General features: G+C 38.6%; 3 protein-coding genes across 5 annotated transcripts; all 3 read right to left on the reverse strand.

The window, feature by feature from the left end:
* Positions 1-642: 642 nt before the first annotated feature.
* Positions 643-2,851, reverse strand: LOC306897198 (uncharacterized protein). Its single transcript, XM_079461747.1, has 3 exons — positions 2,540-2,851; positions 2,092-2,437; positions 643-1,971 (listed from the first exon to the last, which is right to left on the reverse strand). The coding sequence occupies exons 1-3, from the start codon at positions 2,696-2,698 to the stop codon at positions 962-964; spliced, it is 1,515 nt and encodes a 504-aa protein (XP_079317873.1). The 5' UTR covers positions 2,699-2,851; the 3' UTR covers positions 643-961.
* Positions 2,852-3,271: 420 nt separating this feature from the next.
* Positions 3,272-10,549, reverse strand: LOC306897209 (uncharacterized protein). The gene is made up of 4 exons (XM_079461769.1): positions 10,409-10,549; positions 10,096-10,254; positions 7,870-8,179; positions 3,272-5,195 (listed from the first exon to the last, which is right to left on the reverse strand). Exons 1-4 carry the CDS (start codon positions 10,412-10,414, stop codon positions 4,252-4,254), a joined length of 1,419 nt encoding a protein of 472 aa, XP_079317895.1. The 5' UTR covers positions 10,415-10,549; the 3' UTR covers positions 3,272-4,251.
* Positions 10,550-11,760: 1,211 nt separating this feature from the next.
* Positions 11,761-18,096, reverse strand: LOC306897205 (uncharacterized protein). 3 transcript variants are annotated; one of them, XM_079461764.1, is made up of 6 exons: positions 17,781-18,094; positions 17,206-17,272; positions 16,691-16,761; positions 16,379-16,547; positions 15,973-16,276; positions 11,761-13,866 (listed from the first exon to the last, which is right to left on the reverse strand). In XM_079461764.1, the coding sequence occupies exons 4-6, from the start codon at positions 16,514-16,516 to the stop codon at positions 13,076-13,078; spliced, it is 1,233 nt and encodes a 410-aa protein (XP_079317890.1). In that variant the 5' UTR covers positions 16,517-16,547; positions 16,691-16,761; positions 17,206-17,272; positions 17,781-18,094; the 3' UTR covers positions 11,761-13,075. The 3 variants fall into 3 exon arrangements, with proteins under 3 accessions (XP_079317890.1, XP_079317891.1, XP_079317889.1); XM_079461765.1 differs by lacking the exon at positions 17,206-17,272 and having other exon boundaries at positions 11,767-13,866; positions 17,781-18,059; XM_079461763.1 differs by lacking the exons at positions 16,691-16,761; positions 17,206-17,272 and having other exon boundaries at positions 11,767-13,866; positions 17,781-18,096.
* Positions 18,097-18,101: the final 5 nt, after the last annotated feature.

Consider the following 18,101-nt stretch of genomic DNA (forward strand, 5'->3'; position numbering starts at 1 on the left):
GAGTAAACGCCTTGTCACACTGAGAACATTTGTAAGGTTTTTCTCCAGTGTGAAGTCTCAGGTGTGTCAATAAATTGTCAAGTCGACTGAAACTCTTCCCACAAACACTGCAGTGATAAGGTTTCTCTCCAGTGTGAACTCTCTTAATGTGAACTTCTCATAATGTCCCAGTTACAACACGTTTAATTCCTGTAGCTTGTTTACTGTGAGATGCTGCTTTCTATCAGTAGATTAACCTTTCACTGATGCAACTGATTGTAATTTTGAATCTGTCAGAATCTACTTGTCATATCCTGCAAATGAGTCACAAATATTCTTTTTTCTATGAAATTGATCATAATGAAGATTTTCGATCAATGATGATGCTCTAAGAATTGTATTGCGGTCGCTCGATGTCCTAAAAATCTAGTAAGTATGTAGTGTAAAATACAGTAAATAAGTTTGTGTGTTCATGGGGAATCACAGCCACTGCTAAAGGGTCGTTCAGATACCGATAACTGCTGTATATTTGTATAATCATGACATATATAATATCCTGCCCTAAACACGTCGCTTTCCGACCGCTACAGTCTTTAATTCAGACATAAAACCAGCATTGCGATCATCAATAGCTAAACATTAGAGATCTACAAGAGACTGACAGAATACTTAATCGTTTACTAGCTGGAAAAAAATCTCTTTATCGTTATAGTTGTCATGTGAATCCTGCTAGTCTCCTAAACGAACAAAGATTTTTACAACTTAAATTTTTTTGTTAAAGTGATCAGCCCCGTAACACAACGCTCGTCCAACTGAGCTACAGGAGCATTTGAAGACCTCCTGACAGATTCAAACTGATAATTAGGTCTACAGATTGTATGAGATTTAATTTCACAAGACCACGAAAATTTCAGATGAACTGTGAGTTGAAGCGAAATTATTCCTAGTTTATAGACGCTGCAGATAAAGGAGACCAAAGACCCTATGATTCCAGTGCAGTTTGTTCTTCAACATGTTTCTTCTGATGAGAATTAAAACTTCCTAAATAAGTGAATCTCTCACTGCAGATGGAGCATTGATAAGGTTTCTCTCCAGTGTGAACTCTCTCATGGGTTTTCAGGACATCTAAACGAGTAAATGTCTTGTCACACTGAGAACATTTATAAGGTCTTTCACCAGAATGAATTCGCATGTGTTTTACTAAAACGTATTGTCGACTGAAACTCTTCCCACAAACACTGCAGTGATAAGGTTTCTCTCCAGTGTGAATTCTCTTATGACGTTTAAAAGTATTTGGATCAGAAAAGCTCTTTCCGCAGTGAGAGCAGAGGTAAGGTTTCTCTCCAGTGTGAGTTCTCTCATGAGTTCTCAGATGAAATTTATCACGAAAACGTTTATCACAGTGTGAACACTTATAGAGTTTCTCCTCGGAGTGTGATGTTTGGTGCTGTTTAAGTCCATTTGAACTCTTAAAAGTTTTTCCACATTCACTGCACTGATACGGTCTCTCACCGGTGTGTAAACGCACATGATTCATCAGATGAGGTTTGTGGTTGAATCTCCAATCACAGTGAGGACACACATATGGTTTTCCCCCTGTGTGAATTCTCTGATGAGTAACAAGATTTCCTTTAGTGCTGAAATAATTTCCACATTCACTGCAGTGAAAAGGTTTTTCTCCAGTGTGTGTCATCATGTGACGTTTCAGACTAGAAGAGGAGGCAAAACTCTTCCCACACTGCTGACAGTGAAAGTGTTTCTTGTCTCTGTGCTCTTGTGAATGAAGTCTCTTCTCTTGTAAGGTAGGAAAGCTGATGTCACATCTCCTGCAGGTGAAGAGTTTCTGTTCTGTGTGTTTTCTCTCATGTGTCTCTAAACGTCTCTGTGAACTGAATGTCTTTCCACAGGTGATGCAGGAAAGAGTTTGTGCTGTCAGTCGCTGTTTTGATGTAGAGGCCGTTTCTCCATCACAACATGAATCACCGCTCTCATCTGAAACAAACACAACAGTGTTAAGAAGAAGCTCCAGCACATCTGACACTACATCAGTGTTGACTGAGGATGAGAAACAAGAGATTGAAATATTGTGATCAGACAACAGATGAAACAAACCTGAAGGAATAAAATCATCATCATCATCATGATTCTCATCTTCTTCATCATCATGATGTTCTTCTTCTTCTTCTTCCTCTGTTGTGGGTTCAGTTTTGATGTCCATCAGTTTCCTGCAGTCCATCAGTCTGACAGAACACATGTTCAGTGGTCTGGTGTTCAGGATCTGCTGTTCTCCAGCGTTACAGACAGAATCCAGAGACTCTGTGGAGGTTTGATCAGTAGATTCATCCTGATTCAAGGTGTGATTACTGTCACACACAGTGTCCTGAGCGTCTGTGGGGTTTGTGTCAGTATAACAGAGTAAAGTGAGGCTGAGCTCGGAGTCCTGTGTGTGTCTGGATTTCTGTTCAGAGAGGAAATATATTGACATAAAGCTCTAAAGTGTCACAGTGACATTAAAGTAGAAACATTTAAAAACAGTCAATGATGTTGAATGTGTCCAAACCTCTGTGTTGAGTTCATGTCCTCTTGTCCTCAGCTTTTCCTCCAGTAACTTCACCTCTTTCTTCAGCTGACAGATTTCTGTGATGAAATCATCAATATCCAGCATGGACACATCAGTTCCTACTGATTTACAGCACATCTGTGACGTCATCGTCAACATCTACACACACACAACACTCTGTTTACACTCATGAAAACACTAAAGAGAGAAAATCAAAGTGATGTAAACACGCAGCGCTCGATGTTTGTCTTTCTTTCTTTCTTTAGTGTGTTTATCGGCGGACTGAAGAGCTGCAGAGCGACTCCTGCTGGACTGGAGAGAGAAAACGGTTCAATAAATATCTTGTCCTTCAATTCTTTTAAAATACTTACATGATGCAATTTCTTGCTTCTCAATACTCACACGAAGATTAATATTTACACCAGCATCATAAATGCCGTTTATTTAGTGAGAAGGTACGTTAATAAGTGTCTCACCTGACGAAATGAAATGTTCTTTCAGAGAATCTTACCGGTCAGTGAAGCACATAGAAAAGAGAAATTGCTGTCGAGATTAAGTCACAGCACTTGTCAGACTAAATATCTCGTTTTCTTAAGGAGCTGATGATGACTGAAACATTTCTGACTTCAGTGAAAGATCCTGTCAGGCCCGTTGTCCTGTCGTGCGCGCGCACTGTTCTAGACGCGGGAGGCGCGTGCTGTTCAATTATACACTTAACAAACAAACAACATTAAAAGAGCAGCTTGGGTAGCGTGTTCAGTTTATTTTAAATTATATAAAGGACAGATATTTCCCATGTCGTGAGTGAAAATGTTTTAAACGAGCCTTTTAAAATATGCTTTGCGTTTATCATAATTTTAGCGGAATAATAACGTATCATGCAACATTTTACAAAACATTTTCTAGTACGTTTCATACTCAGCAAATACACTACATACAGTACAGATATAAAAAAACAGATGGAAAATTTGGTTATAATGGGATGCATATGATCAGTTATTTAAAAAATAATTAATAAATTAGTTCATTCCAATGAAATTTGCTGAATAAATCCGTCAACAAAACATGAAACATGTAATTCTGTAATGGTCATTGAACTGAAAAAAAACACTGTAGAAAACATCAAATCACTTAATAAACCCACAGCCTGTAAAAGATGTTTTACACAAATATTATTTGAAATAATTTGGAGGTTTGATAAGAACTGTTGCAAGTTACCAACAACTGGTATCTGACATTAAATCCAATTCCCCTATAATAACTGATCCCTGAGAGCGCAGTCAACTCCAATAATGAGAGTCAGTCTTGGTTTGCAGACAGCTCACAACTATAACATTAAACGGAGCAAAAAACAGCAGTTAATATATATTTTAATAAAGAACGTGAGTCATGTCACTTACTAGAATAACAAAATCAGAAATGTAATAAAAATAAACAACAGTCATATTAACACTGTCATGAATGATGCAGTGAAAGTGAATTCAGTGTGAACTGATGTGTTTAGTATGAACATCTGCTGGAGTCCATCAGAACCTCAAAGAGATGCTGTTAGTACACTACAATAAAAAAACAAAGATTAATAAACAACAGTCACGTTTTATGGTAGATTTTATGTGGAAGTTTTCCTGCTTTCCTAACATTAGGGTTTTGCTGCCTGTCTGAACGTAATCTTAAAAGTTTTTTTATAAAGCAAATCATGAATGAACACGTTTCTAAGTGAGTGAATCTCCTTCCGTAGATTCACTGGTAGGTTTCTCTCCAATATGAACTTTCTGATGGAGTTTCAGGAGAATTCTTTGAGTAAATGTCTTATCACACTGAGAACATTTGAAAGGTTTTTCTCCAGTATGAATCCTCAGATGCGTCGCCAAATTGTCACGTCGACTGAAACTCTTCCCACAAACAACACAGTGATGAGGTTTTTCTCCAGTGTGAATTTTTCGATGAACTATGAAATGAGTTTGATTATGAAAGCTCTTTCCACAGTGAGAGCAGAGGTAAGATTTCACTCTAGTGTGAATTCTCTCATGAGTTATCAGATAAGATCTAAGACCGAATCGTTTATCACAGAATGAACACTGATAGAGTTTCTCATCTGTGTGTGTTGCTTGGTGTTTCTTTAAAGAAGTTGACTCCCGAAAGGTTTTTCCACATTCACTGCACTCATACGGTCTCTCATTGGTGTGTATGCGCATGTGTATCTTAACATCAGACGAACAGTAAAATCTCTTGTCACAGTGAGGACACACGTACGGTTTTTCTCCAGTGTGAATTCTCTGATGAGCAACAAGTTTTCCTTTGCGGCTGAAACATTTGTCACATTCACTGCAGTGGAAAGGTTTTTCTCCAGTGTGTGTCCTCATGTGTTCTTTCAGATGAGAAGAGAAGAGAAAATTCTTCCCACACTGCTGACAGTGAAAGTGTTTCTTGTCTCTGTGCTCTTGTGAATGACGTCTGTTCTCTTGTAAGGTAGGAAAGCTGATGTCACATCTCCTGCAGGTGAAGAGTTTCTGTTCTGTGTGTTTTCTCTCATGTGTCTCTAAACGTCTCTGTGAACTGAATGTCTTTCCACAGGTGATGCAGGAAAGAGTTTGTGCTGTCAGTCGCTGTTTTGATGTAGAGGCCGTTTCTCCATCACAACATGAATCACTGTGGTCTGAAAAAAAAATAACATTATCATAAAACGTTCTAAGGAAAAGCTGGATCATTCATAGAAACATGTTTTTTGCAAGAAAACTGTGTTGCTGTATTATTAGACAAGTGACTACAGAAAATGTACAGTTATACAGAAAGCCTGTTTTTTTTTTTAAATGTCTAAAAATCTCTTAAAAAACTAAATAAAGTGAGACTTTTTACATTACATTTATGCATTTGGCAGACACTCATACAATTGGAAAAGTGAAAAAAGCGCACATGACGTCAAGCGCAAGTCAAAAGACCCTGCAGACCTCTCTCTCTACCAATCTCTTCTCTCTTCTTTCTCTGTAGATGTCACCTCTGCAAAAAGAGATTACTACCACTCGAGGATCTCCAACTCTCCGGACTCTCGAACTCTCGGACCTTCTCTGCTCTCCTCTGTCCGCCTGCTCCTGCACCTTCATCGGAGTTAACAGCTGCTGATTTTGCATTGTTCTTCGTAAAGAAAACTACTGCCATCAGCAGCCAGTTCTCTACGCCACCGCCTGTCGAACCCGCCCACATCCCTGACACGTGTGTGCTCCCCACCTTTTCTCCTCTGTCTAAAGCTGATGTCTCCAAGGTCATTGGTTCCAACCACCCTACCACCTGCCCACTGGATCCCATCCCCACCCATCTCCTCCAAGCCTTCTCTCCAACGGTTGTGCCTGTTCTGACCCACATCATCAACTCTTCGCTCACCACTGGGACATTTCCCACAGCGTTCAAAGAGGCCCGCATCACACCGCTACTAAAGAAACCCACCCTCGACCCTACACTGCTAGAAAACTACAGGCCTGTCTCCCTTCTTCCCTTCATTGCCAAAGCCCTGGAGCGTGCCCTGGATGGTTCATTTCAACCGGACGATCCGACGGTCTCTGCTCGCATCGCGGCATGCCTGAGTGACATCTCTGCAGCCTAAACCTTGCAAAAACGGAACTGCTTGTGATCCCAGCCAACCCAAAGATTCACCACAACCTTGCCATTCAACTAGGCTCATCAACGATTACACCGTCCAGCACAGCCAGAAACCTGGGGGTGGTAATCGATGATCGGCTTAACCTCACAAGTCATGTTGCCAGCACCACCCTGTCCTGTAGATTCATCCTCTACAACATTAGGAAAATTAGACCTTTCCTATCGGAGCACTCTACGCAAGTCCTAGTCCAGGCTCTAGTCTTGTCCAAACTGGATTATTGCAATGCGCTTCTGGCTGGACTTCCTGCTTGCACAATCAAACCTCTCCAGATGATCCAGAATGCGGCGGCAAGAGTGGTCTTCAATGAACCGAAGAGAGCGCATGTAACTCCGCTCTTCATCAGGTTACACTGGCTCCCTGTTGCCGCCCGCATAAAGTTCAAGGCTTTGCTCCTGGCCTACAAGACCAACACCGGATCTGCACCATCGGATCTCCACTCGCTAATGCAGATCTATGTTCCTGCCAGATCACTGCGGTCTGCAAAGGAACAACGACTAGTGGTACCATCCCAAAAAGGAAAAAAGTCACTCTCCAGTACCTTCTCTGGATCTGTTCCACATTGGTGGAATGATCTACCAGCTGCTACAAGATCAGCAGACTCGGTTGCCATCTTTAAAAAACACCTAAAAACGCATCTCTTCTGTCAACACGTCGCTGATTGATTTATCCTAATTCTCTTCCCTTTCCTTCTATAAAAAAAAAAAAAACTTACTAACCTCACTATTCTTAGCTTTGTATACTGTGCTAGGCTTTAATGGACTAGTTTGATGCACTTATGTATTTTGTTGCCTATGTTGTTATAATTGCTTCCAATGTTTCCTCATCTGTAAGTCGCTTTGGATAAAAACGTCTGATAAATGACTAAATGTAAATGTTAGCGCTTTTCTGCTCAAAGTTCAGCTTTTTTCAACCTCGGGTCCTCAGAGCAATCCGGCAAAAACGCGAGGCGCGGCAGATGCGCATATGCAGCGCGCAAAACGCTCCCTGTCACCTGAAAACAATTCAAAAGAGGCTTGTCTCACAGCAAAAGACACGTTCTGTCTGATCAAGCCCTTACACTATACATTTGTTTCTAAGTATGAGCAATCCCTGTGATCGAACCCACAACCTTGGCAATGCTAGTGCCTGATCTATCCACTGAGCTACAGGAAAGATAATGGTTCTTAATTGTTCCTGTGGTTCCAAAGCCCTTTATTCCTCTACCAACATAAAGGCGTAGCGAACATCTGGAAGTAAATCTAGTAAGGTGGTAGGTGTAAGTCAAACACTTCTTTCTGTGGAGAAAAACTAAAACAGTATAATGTTGAGATAATGCTCAGTCTACACGACCAGCGGGATTTCAGGTGTGAAAGAGCGGAGAGAGACCGTACCAGTCCTTTAAATATAATCAACATATGGAAAACGATAACTTATTGAAAGGTACATTTCAGCAGCTTCAAATATGTAAAATGAATCAACAAATTATCACCACAGTTACACATAAACAGACAGGAAACAGAGAACAGCTTCATTGAATGATATATTCTGATGTGTTTTCACTAATTTGTTATTCCATTGTTTTGTTTGAACACTAAAATTATTAAGGTTGGTTAATTATTAAGCATGTTCTTACTCGTGGTGAACCGTACCTCAGGAACTGACATCATTGTCAAATGTAATGAAAGAAGTAACATACCTGAAGGAATAAAATCATCATCATCAAGATTCTCTTCTTCATCAGTGTGATGCTCTTCTGCTGCTGCGGTTTCTCTTCTCATCTCCATCAGTCTGACAGAACACATGTTCAGTGGTCTGGTGTTCAGGATCTGCTGTTCTCCAGCGTTACAGACAGAATCCAGAGACTCTGTGGAGGTTTGATCAGTAGATTCATCCTGATTCAAGGTGTGATTACTGTCACACACAGTGTCCTGAGCGTCTGTGGGGTTTGTGTCAGTATAACAGAGTAAAGTGAGGCTGAGCTCGGAGTCCTGTGTGTGTCTGGATTTCTGTTCAGAAAGTAAATCAATTTAGATAAAGCTATAAACTTTGACATTAAGATTAAAAACAGCAGGGCTTGACATTAAGCATTGTCATGTGGTTGTCCTTCGGACAAGTACATTTATCATCCACTTGTCCACTACTTAATTTGAATTCTGAATATAATTGTTCACCTATAATTGTCGAAAATCACAATGTTTAATCTGCTCACAAGCCGAACCTGTGCAAAACGAGTAGAATATTAAACGGCACTATGAGATACATACAGAGAAATATGATAAATACACTGGACAGCTTCGAAAAGTCAATAATTTAACTTTAGCCTCGGAAAAAAACCAATCAATGTTCACAAAAAGAACAGGGACTGATTAAGCTGTAACGCTATTTGATCGCCAACGAAATCGCAGCCGTTTTCAGAGGGAGAATTCGTCAAGAATCGGTAATGAACATTAACAACCTGCGCTCTCGACTCACAAACAGACAGCTAAATGACAGTATGAGATTGATGTGGTTGAAGAAAAGAGATGTCAGTAATTAAAATCATAATACAGATGCGATCTAGATCTTTTGTTGTTAAAGGAAATTTCTAGTATATATTTAATGTTCATATCCAAAGTGAAGTTGTACTACTGTACTAGTTGTTAAATATGTTAAGGCAGTTTTTCCTATTAGTGAATTATATTGTATAGCTTGTATGGTTCATATTTAATGTGACCGTCTGTACACAAATAGAGTCTGTTGCATTTTTGTCATTACTAGTTTAAAAAGTATCTGACAAAAAATATTCATATTCAAAGAAAAGGGTTTTGATTGCCTTTACCTAAACAAAATCGTTTTTTCAAAGAGGAATAATATAGAAGTGTTATAGAACCGTTCTGAGGATTTATTAAATGCACCTTTTACAGAACAGTATGTCTTTCTAGTTTTTTGCTAATTCATTTGTAATTTGGTGCAATATGGTTCAAAAAGGGTGATTCGGGCTGCACATTGTCACTTTTCCCTCCATCCGGCCCATAACCTAAAATGACTTTGACACCCCTGGTCTAACCATTAGGCCACGACTGCCCTTCATCACATGAATAGGCAGGTAACTGACAAATGACATTAAAAGGATCAATTAGGGCCATATCATTTTATGTTTGTCTAAAGTTGTGTCTCTGTTTTACTGTACAATAGTGGCATATTTGTCTACATAAATTACTGTAGTATACTATAGAATTTACTATAGTAAACTGCAGAAAAATCTTAGAAACTATAGTGTTTTTGAAATTAACTATAGTATACAGTGTTCATCAATTTACTACAAGGGCACTACAATTTTCAATAGCAAATACTATAGTACACTACAGTATTTGTTGTCGGAGTGTTCAATTTAACGGGACTTTTATTTTGACGGGACTTCGGGAAGACGCTAGAGTTTTGTGTGTTTGCCGATAGCTTGACTGAAACAGTACAATTCTCGTAAGATAAACTCTCAGAGGAACTCTGGAGATAAAGTTCACGTGTTTATAACGTCATACGGTGCAGACGCAGATAAATTCACTCGTGTTGTATGTTAAAATGTGCACATAATTCACTCAGAACAGCCAAATGACATTTAAATAACCACTCAGTGCGGTGCGCCATTGATTATTGTCACAGACAAACAAGCACAACCACCACAAACGCAAACGAGAAGCTCAGTGTAATGCACCTTTTCTTATTATTCTACATATATGTCGCACTGTTGTTGGTTTTTCAAGTTACTTCGTTAGGGCAAGAGAAATTCTCTCTCACTTGCCCATACAAAACATTCACTTGTCGCGGACAAGCGTTAATGTCGAGCCCTGAACATTCTTCAATATATTCATCCATCAAAAAATTATATTTCATAACATTAATTATAAAGAGTGATTGAGGTCAATGATGTTGAATGTGTCCAAACCTCTGTGTTGAGTTCATGTCCTCTTGTCCTCAGCTTTTCCTCCAGTAACTTCACCTCTTTCTTCAGCTGACAGATTTCTGTGATGAAATCATCAATATCCAGCATGGACACATCAGTTCCTACTGATTTACAGCACATCTGTGACGTCATCGTCAACATCTACACACACACAACACTCTGTTTACACTCATGAAAACACTAAAGAAAGAAAATCAAAGTGATGTAAACACGCAGCGCTCGATGTTTCTGTTTCTCTCTCTTTCTGTCTCTCTATTTATTTTGTGGGTCGCGACCAACTTGTTCAGGTGCATACCGCCATCTACTGTACCGAGATGTGCAACCTCAGATCTTCATTTTGTCCACTGTATTGTATGATTGAACCTGTATCTTATAGGAAAATAAAGAGAGTTTTACGGCACTCCCACATTCTCTCATACATCCCCAGAATAGCCTCACATTAATGTTGCTTTACTTTCTTTAGTAGGTTCATCGGCTAAAAACTGCAACGCGCCTCCTACTGTACAGGAGAGAGAAAACAATACTAGATTCATGAAGATCTTTAAGAAATGTGGGCCTGATGGAGCTTGTTGGTAAAACATTGAAGTGTCTTGATCAATACCGCTGCTGCTGTTGCTTCAATCGGCAGAGCAGTCAATAAACAGGACCAATCAGGCAAGTTCATTCTACGGGATGTCCCGGCTAATACGGGATGGTAAACACGCACTCACACTTGCCGAATAACAAATTAATGTGAAGTAATTACAACAGCCATAAAACTGGTTTTCTGGCCATCTCCTCGTCCTGTTCTCCCGTGGTGTGAACTGTAGGTGAAACAGCGCTGATTAAATATTTAGATTCAAATAAAGAAATATTGAACATGTCAAGGTGCTGTTGACATTACATTTTCACCAGATGTCACCAAATGTTGTTAACAACCAAAATAATCCATACATACAAACAAAACATAAACTCACAAATTAAGTTTTATGTAATAACATAGAATGACACAGGGGGAAAGTATTGAACACACTTACTGAAATTAATTTAATAATTTGTACAAAAGCCTTTGTTTGTAATGATATTTTCAAGACGCCTCCTGTATGGAGAAGTAAATCGCATGTATTGCTCAGGTGTGATTTTGGCCCATTCTTCTACACAAATAGTCTTCAAATCTTGAAGGTTCCTTGGGTCTCTTCTATGAACTCTGATCTTTAGTTCTTGCAATAGATTTTCTATTGGATTCAAGTCAGGTGATTGGCTGTGCCATTCTAGCAGCTTAATTCTCTTTCTCTGAAACCAATTGAGAGTTTCCTTGGCTGTGTGTTTGGTATCATTGTCTTGCTGAAATGTCCACCCTGGTTTCATCTTCATCATTGTGGTAGATGGTAGCAGATTTTTATCAAGAATGTCTCTGTACATTTGTCCATTCATCCTTCCTTCAATTATATAAAGTTTGTCAGTGCCGTATGCTGAAAAACAGCCCCACACCATTTATGTTCCCACCTCCAAACTTCACTGTTACTGTTTTTAGTGTGCCATTTGACCTCCAAACCTTATTCAATTTTGGTCTCATCTGACCAGACTGTGTTCTCCCTGTATTTCACAGGCTTGTCTAAATGTTGTCCAGCAAACTTCAAACGAGCTTTATCATGTTTTTTTTCTTCTGTCTTGCATGGTTAGCATTCATACAGGGCACTGTGGTTGAGTGCGTTTCTTATTGTACTTTCATCAACACGTCGCTGATTGATTTTTCCTAATTCTCTTCCCTTTCCTTCTTTATAATAATAATAAAAAAAACGTACTAACCTCACTATTCTTAGCTTTGTATACTGTGCTAGGATTTAATGGACTAGTTTGATGCACTTATGCATTTTGTTGCCTATGTTGTTATAATTGCTTCCAATGTTTCCTCATCTGTAAGTCGCTTTGGATAAAAGCGTCAGCTAAATGACTAAATGTAAATGTATTGTTTTCTTTGAAACAATTGTACCTGTTAATTCCAGGTCTTTCTGGAGTTCTCTACAAGTGGTCTTTGACTCTTGGACCACTCTTCTGATTTATTATTTCTGTTAGAAATCTTGCAAGGAGCACCTGGTCGTGGTTGGTTAATGGCGAAATTATGCTTTTTCCTCTTCTGGATTATGGCCCCAACTCACTGGAACATTCAGAAGTTTAAAAATCCTTCTAACCAATGGCGTTAGTATGTTTTGCAATAATAATGTTGTGAAGGTCTTCAGAGCGCTCTTTGCTTTTACCCATTATGAGATGACACATTGGTAATGAGACACTCTTTTATATGCCATTAGTTGGGGCTGAACCAGCTGATGTTAATTTCCATTGACGAGGGGCAGGATAGCTTTCTAATTACTGATAGATTTCGGCTGATTTCTTGGCTTTTCATGCCTTTTTGCACCTCCTGTTCTTTGTGTTCAATACTTCAAAACTAAATTTGTTAAGTTATTATTATTTTTTTTTTGTATATGGATTGTTACTAACATCTGGTGTAATTTTCATTTCAACAGCACCTTGATCAATATATTTACCAAGAAAAATGGTGATGTGCCAAAAATGGCCAGTGTTCGTTCCTACGCTCATTTCATAAATGAGGCCCATTACATTCACCCCGTAAAGTTTGTTTTTGATAGATCACAATCTTTGCGTGGGAAGTGCGGTATGCACGTTTCCAGCCTGGTCTTTTGTGTATGCAAGGTTTTATATATATTTTTTAACTCTAATCTAGGAAGGGATAAAACAGATGCCGTTCATATGAACAGTGTTTGTCAAAACCTTTTTTTTAGGGTTGTTGTTTTTCTGTGTTCCTGTGGCTCAGTGGCAGAGCATTGCGTTAGCAGTGCAAAAGGTTGTGGGTTAGAAATCCCAGGAAATACACTTACTAATAAGATGTATAGCTTAAATGTACTACAAGTCCCTTGGACAAAAGCATCTGCTAAATGTGTAAAAAATTTATTATCTGTCTAAATCAAGTCTTCTTCACAGGTCGTGTTTTTCCTGGTTTCTCTCCAGTGTGAATCTTCTGATGGAGTTTCAGGAGAACTCGCTGCGTGAACGCCATGTCACACTGAGAACATTTATAAGGTTTTTCTCCAGTATGAAGTCTCTGGTGCGTCTTTAAATTGTACTGTCGACTGAAACTCTTCCCACAAACACTGCAAGGATACGGCTTTACTCCACTGTGACTTCTCTGATGATCTCTGAAAGAACCTGACTGAGTAAAACTCTTTCCACACTCAGAGCAGATGTAAGGTTTCTCTCCAGTGTGAATTCTCTGATGATCTTTGAAATTACTTGGATCAGAGAAACTCTTTCCACAGTGAGAGCAGAGGTAAGGTTTCTCTCCAGTGTGAACTCTTTCATGGAGCATCAGACTATTTTTATGACGGAAGCGTTTATCACAGTTTGAACACTGATAAAGTTTTTCCTCAGTGTGTAATATCTGGTGTCTCTGTAAAGAACCTAACTGCGAAAAGGCTTGTCCACATTCACTGCACTGATACGGTCTGTCATTGGTGTGGACACGCACGTGTCGCTCTACATGGGCTAGTTGGTTGAATCTCTTGTCACAGTAGGGACACTTGTACGTTGTTTCTCCCGTGTGAATCCTCTGATGAATCACAAGATATTGTATGGTGCTGAAACACTTTTCACATTCACTGCAGTTGAAAGGCTTTTCATCGCTGTGTCTAATGTTCTTCCTGTGCTCTTTTGATGTCGAAGCCGTTTCTCCTTCAGAACACGAATCACTGCTCTCATCTGAAACAAATTCAACAGCATTCAAATCTCTTTGGTCTTCAACATTCTGTATTGCCATTTAACACAATAAACAGGGCTGTACAGTGCAACTTATATGCTATGAAAAAATCGGTCTATGCTAAGAATCAATGAGCCAGTGTAGAATGTGTGCGATACAGTTTGGCAGGTGTTTGTCATGTTGCTTGTTTCTCTGTGACATTAATCAATGGTGCACTGCTATTTTACTTCGTTTTAATCTATTTTGCGAGTTTTTTTGGGTGCATTGAGTCCATAGATGCAGACAGACGGACATGAAATTCTGTTATTTAAATTGAACTACACAGTTCAACCTGCTACACTCGTGCCGCTCGTGGATTTATCTGCATCTGCACTGTATGTACATATGAACACATGAACTTCATCTCCAGAGTTGCTCCGATAGTTTGAATGAAGCTATCATAAAACTAACTCAAGCATCTTCCCGATGACCCGTCAAAATAAAAGTCCGCCTGAACAAATACTACTGTCTAATTTAGAATTTGCTTTAGAAAAGTAACCTTGTAGTTAATGGAGTTGTATTAAACACTATAGTATACAATAATAAGGTTCAAAATAAATATAGTATCTAGACATTTACTGCAATACTATAGTAACCCTTACAAAAATTTAACCATGGTAGTTAATAATGAAAAACATGTTTTTTAAAGAACCATAGTAAAAGATGGATATTGTAATAAAACCATGGTATTGCCATTAGTAATCAATAGACCAAAAAACATGGTTCATTTTCGTAAAGGAATTTATGTGGACAAATATATCACTACTGTATAGTAAAAAAATTAAAACAACTTTAGATAAACTTAAAATTATATGGCCCTAATTGATCCTTCTGTCTGTAACATTGATGTCATTTGTCAGTTACCTGCCTATTCATGTGATGAACTGCACTTGCACATTTCTTTAATGATGACAACAGACCATTTATACAACTGTTTGGACTGTGCTATCAAACTTTGCACATAGCACTGGTGATACAACGGTTAAAAGAAGTTAACGTACAGCCCTGGATTATAAAAGTCATATTTTAAAGGCTTTTATGTAGATAAACAAGCTGAGAAGCATTTAAGAAATGTTTTTTTTTGCTGTTTTATGCATTAATTGTATTTAGAAATTGATGGCACAGCACAAAAAAAAATACACTTCCACATTTTAAAACAATTACTTTAGTTTTGAAACAATTGTAATCCTGATAGTAATACATTTTTTACTAATTGTAACTGTAATCAGGTTAATAAGATTTTCCCCAAATATAGATGGATTGTTGACAAGTTAATGTTTAGTTGTATATCTACGACAAAGTTTTGACTGGCGCAAGCTAACTATTCATAGCAATAATGGACTAAACAGATCATTAAAAAGATAAAGAAAATAATAGTGAGAGAAAGAGAGAAAACGGTTTATTTCATGCGCACAACTTGGTATGATTCTTCAGTACTACCTCTGATACCTTCAAAGATACCTTTAAAGTTTTGATTTGTCACCACCTAGTCTTCAAAGCAGTCATTTAACAGAAGTAAAAATTTTAAAAATATTTTACTTTTTACTTCCTGTCTGTCATATTAAAATACTTTATGATCACACCGCTATAGCGGCTCTCGTCCCCTGTTTGGCATATTGTTCATGTGTTTGTGATGTTGCACCCAGGATCAAGCTTGTGTCAATGCAGTCCTCATAAAGTGTTTCTGTTTAGAATATCTCTCTTTGCAATGAACTCTGAACATTTTAACTTTGCAGATTTTTTTATGCTTAAATAGCTACAATACACACTAACTAAATATAAAAAGTGAAAACACTTCAATGGTTTATCAGCAGTGACACCACGGTTAAATGTACACTCTTAAAAAAGGTGCTTCAATAGCCTAGAAGACCTTATGGTTCCATATAGAATCTTTAACATCTGAAGAACCTTTGTGTTTCACAAATGTTTTTTTTTGTGGTGAAAACTATTTAAGAAAGAGATGGTTCTTTAAAGAACCTTTGACTGAATGATTCTCTGTGGAACCAAAAATGGTTTTTCTATTGCATCAGTGTAACGAAACAGTAAACAAGCTTTTAGAAGCATCATACCTGAAGGTAAAAAATCATCATTATCAGTTTGATCTTCCTCTGACGTGGGCTCTGTTTTTATCAGTTTCCCATCAGCCCCAATCAGTCTGACAGAACACATGTTCAGTGGTCTGGTGTTCAGGATCTGCTGTTCTCCAGCGTTACAGACAGAATCCAGAGACTCTGTGGAGGTTTGATCAGTAGATTCATCCTGATTCAAGGTGTGATTACTGTCACACACAGTGTCCTGAGCGTCTGTGGGGTTTGTGTCAGTATAACAGAGTAAAGTGAGGCTGAGCTCGGAGTCCTGTGTGTGTCTGGATTTCTGTTCAGAGAGGAAATATATTGACATAAAGCTCTAAAGTGTCACAGTGACATTAAAGTAGAAACATTTAAAAACAGTCAATGATGTTGAATGTGTCCAAACCTCTGTGTTGAGTTCATGTCCTCTTGTCCTCAGCTTTTCCTCCAGTAACTTCACCTCTTTCTTCAGCTGACAGATTTCTGTGATGAAATCATCAATATCCAGCATGGACACATCAGTTCCTACTGATTTACAGCACATCACATTCGCCTCTGACGTCGTTGTCAAAATTCTGAACACAGAAATACACACAGACAACACTCTGTTTACACTCATAAAAGCACTAAAGAGAGTACAGGTACATCTAAAAAACAATTAATATCTTTTTTGTCAATGATCATGATGTTACTGCGCTTGATCGGCCAGCAAACTCACCTGACCTGAACCCCACAGAGAATCTGTGATGAGAGACACCAGACCCAACAATGCAGATGACCTGAAGGCCGCTATCAAAGCAACCAAAGCAAAAGGAGACCCAACCGAGTATTGAGAGCATAGAAATGAACACAATTTTCAGAAGCCTGACATTTCTGTTTAAAATAGCCCTTTTTTATTGATCTTATGTAATACTCTAATTGTCGGACACACTGAATTTAGGGTTTTCATTATCTGTGAGCCATAATCATCAACATTTCAAGAAATAAAGTCTTTATAAAAATATTTCACTCTATGTGTAATGAATATATAATATATGGGTTTCACTTACTGAAATGAGTGAGAAAAAATATTGACCTTTTTTTCACGATATTCAAATTTGTGCGTCTCACACTGTGCAGTAATGCACTATTCTACGCCATCTTTGTAGTATAAATAGTGCGAGTAGTACATTCACATTAAAATGTCATAGAAAATAAAGGGTTGGGGTTATTTGTTGAGAAGTAGTGTCTCACCTGATAAAGTGAAATTTCCTGTCAGAGAAACTTTCCAGTCAGTACAGCACCTCAAAAACACGACATTCTGTCCAATTGTAAGTAAATATGTCATTTAAAATATATATCATTAGATATTTATAACTGTTAAGGCCCAATTTGCGAAATTTAAAAACGTCTCATTTCAGAGGAACAATCCTGTCAGGCGCAGATCTGTTGTGTGCGCGCGCTGTTCTATTCGCGGGAGGCGCGTGCTGTTCTATATTTCCCATATAGCACAATATAACGAGCAGACTGTGTAGTACACAGAGTAGCTTGTGTCTATTTACGACTGAATCATTCAGTCGCGACTGAAATGCACAACAAACAATTACGTAGATTACGTGCATTAACTAAGAAATCTTAAACTTTTCATCATAAAACATCAGACGTTATTGTGGTTCGGTCGTACAAGCATTAAACTAAATTCGTGACGAGGCGAAATGCTAGCTATATCATAACGTGCAATCGTGCGCTAATATACAACCTGAACACAGCCTAATAAAAAAAAGATCACACGTACAGGACAGTAAGAAAATACCAAATATAAGACTTACAAATCCAGTAGCAGAAAGGCTAGGTCTTCATCTGTTCTGCAACCAGTTGCCTCTTTCAGCTCGTGCCACCGAGTGTAAGCCCGTCCGATGTTGACTCGTGTTCGGGCTCGTGTCCGATCACTGTCTCGTTTTCTTCTCATTGCTTCCTCCGACAAAACCCTCTTTGGCTTCTTTGCTGGCTCTGCCATGGCGATGGATTTGAGACTTGCTCGTTTCGTCTTATAGTTCGCTGTTGCTGAATACACCCAGGCTACGAGATTAATATGTGACGTATGCCGTAAAGCAGGTCGCACTTTTCGAAGTAGTATAGCTACAGCCCGG

Source organism: Barbatula barbatula (genome assembly GCF_947034865.1).
Source record: "Barbatula barbatula genome assembly, chromosome: 8".
Taxonomy (NCBI): domain Eukaryota; kingdom Metazoa; phylum Chordata; class Actinopteri; order Cypriniformes; family Nemacheilidae; genus Barbatula; species Barbatula barbatula.

Coding starts and splice junctions, on each gene's coding strand:
- LOC306897198 (XM_079461747.1), bottom strand. CDS start 2,698: ATGTTGACGATGACGTCACAGATGTGCTGTAAATCAGTAGGAACTGAT. Junction 2,438..2,539: donor GACATGAACTCAACACAGAG/GTTTGGACACAT, acceptor CTCTCTGAACAG/AAATCCAGACACACACAGGA. Junction 1,972..2,091: donor TGATGATTTTATTCCTTCAG/GTTTGTTTCATC, acceptor TGTTTGTTTCAG/ATGAGAGCGGTGATTCATGT.
- LOC306897209 (XM_079461769.1), bottom strand. Junction 8,180..10,095: donor GACATGAACTCAACACAGAG/GTTTGGACACAT, acceptor CTTTCTGAACAG/AAATCCAGACACACACAGGA. Junction 5,196..7,869: donor TGATGATTTTATTCCTTCAG/GTATGTTACTTC, acceptor TTTTTTTTTCAG/ACCACAGTGATTCATGTTGT.
- LOC306897205 (XM_079461763.1), bottom strand. CDS start 17,968: ATGGCAGAGCCAGCAAAGAAGCCAAAGAGGGTTTTGTCGGAGGAAGCA. Junction 16,548..17,780: donor GCCTTTCTGCTACTGGATTT/GTAAGTCTTATA, acceptor TTCTGTGTTCAG/AATTTTGACAACGACGTCAG. Junction 16,277..16,378: donor GACATGAACTCAACACAGAG/GTTTGGACACAT, acceptor CTCTCTGAACAG/AAATCCAGACACACACAGGA.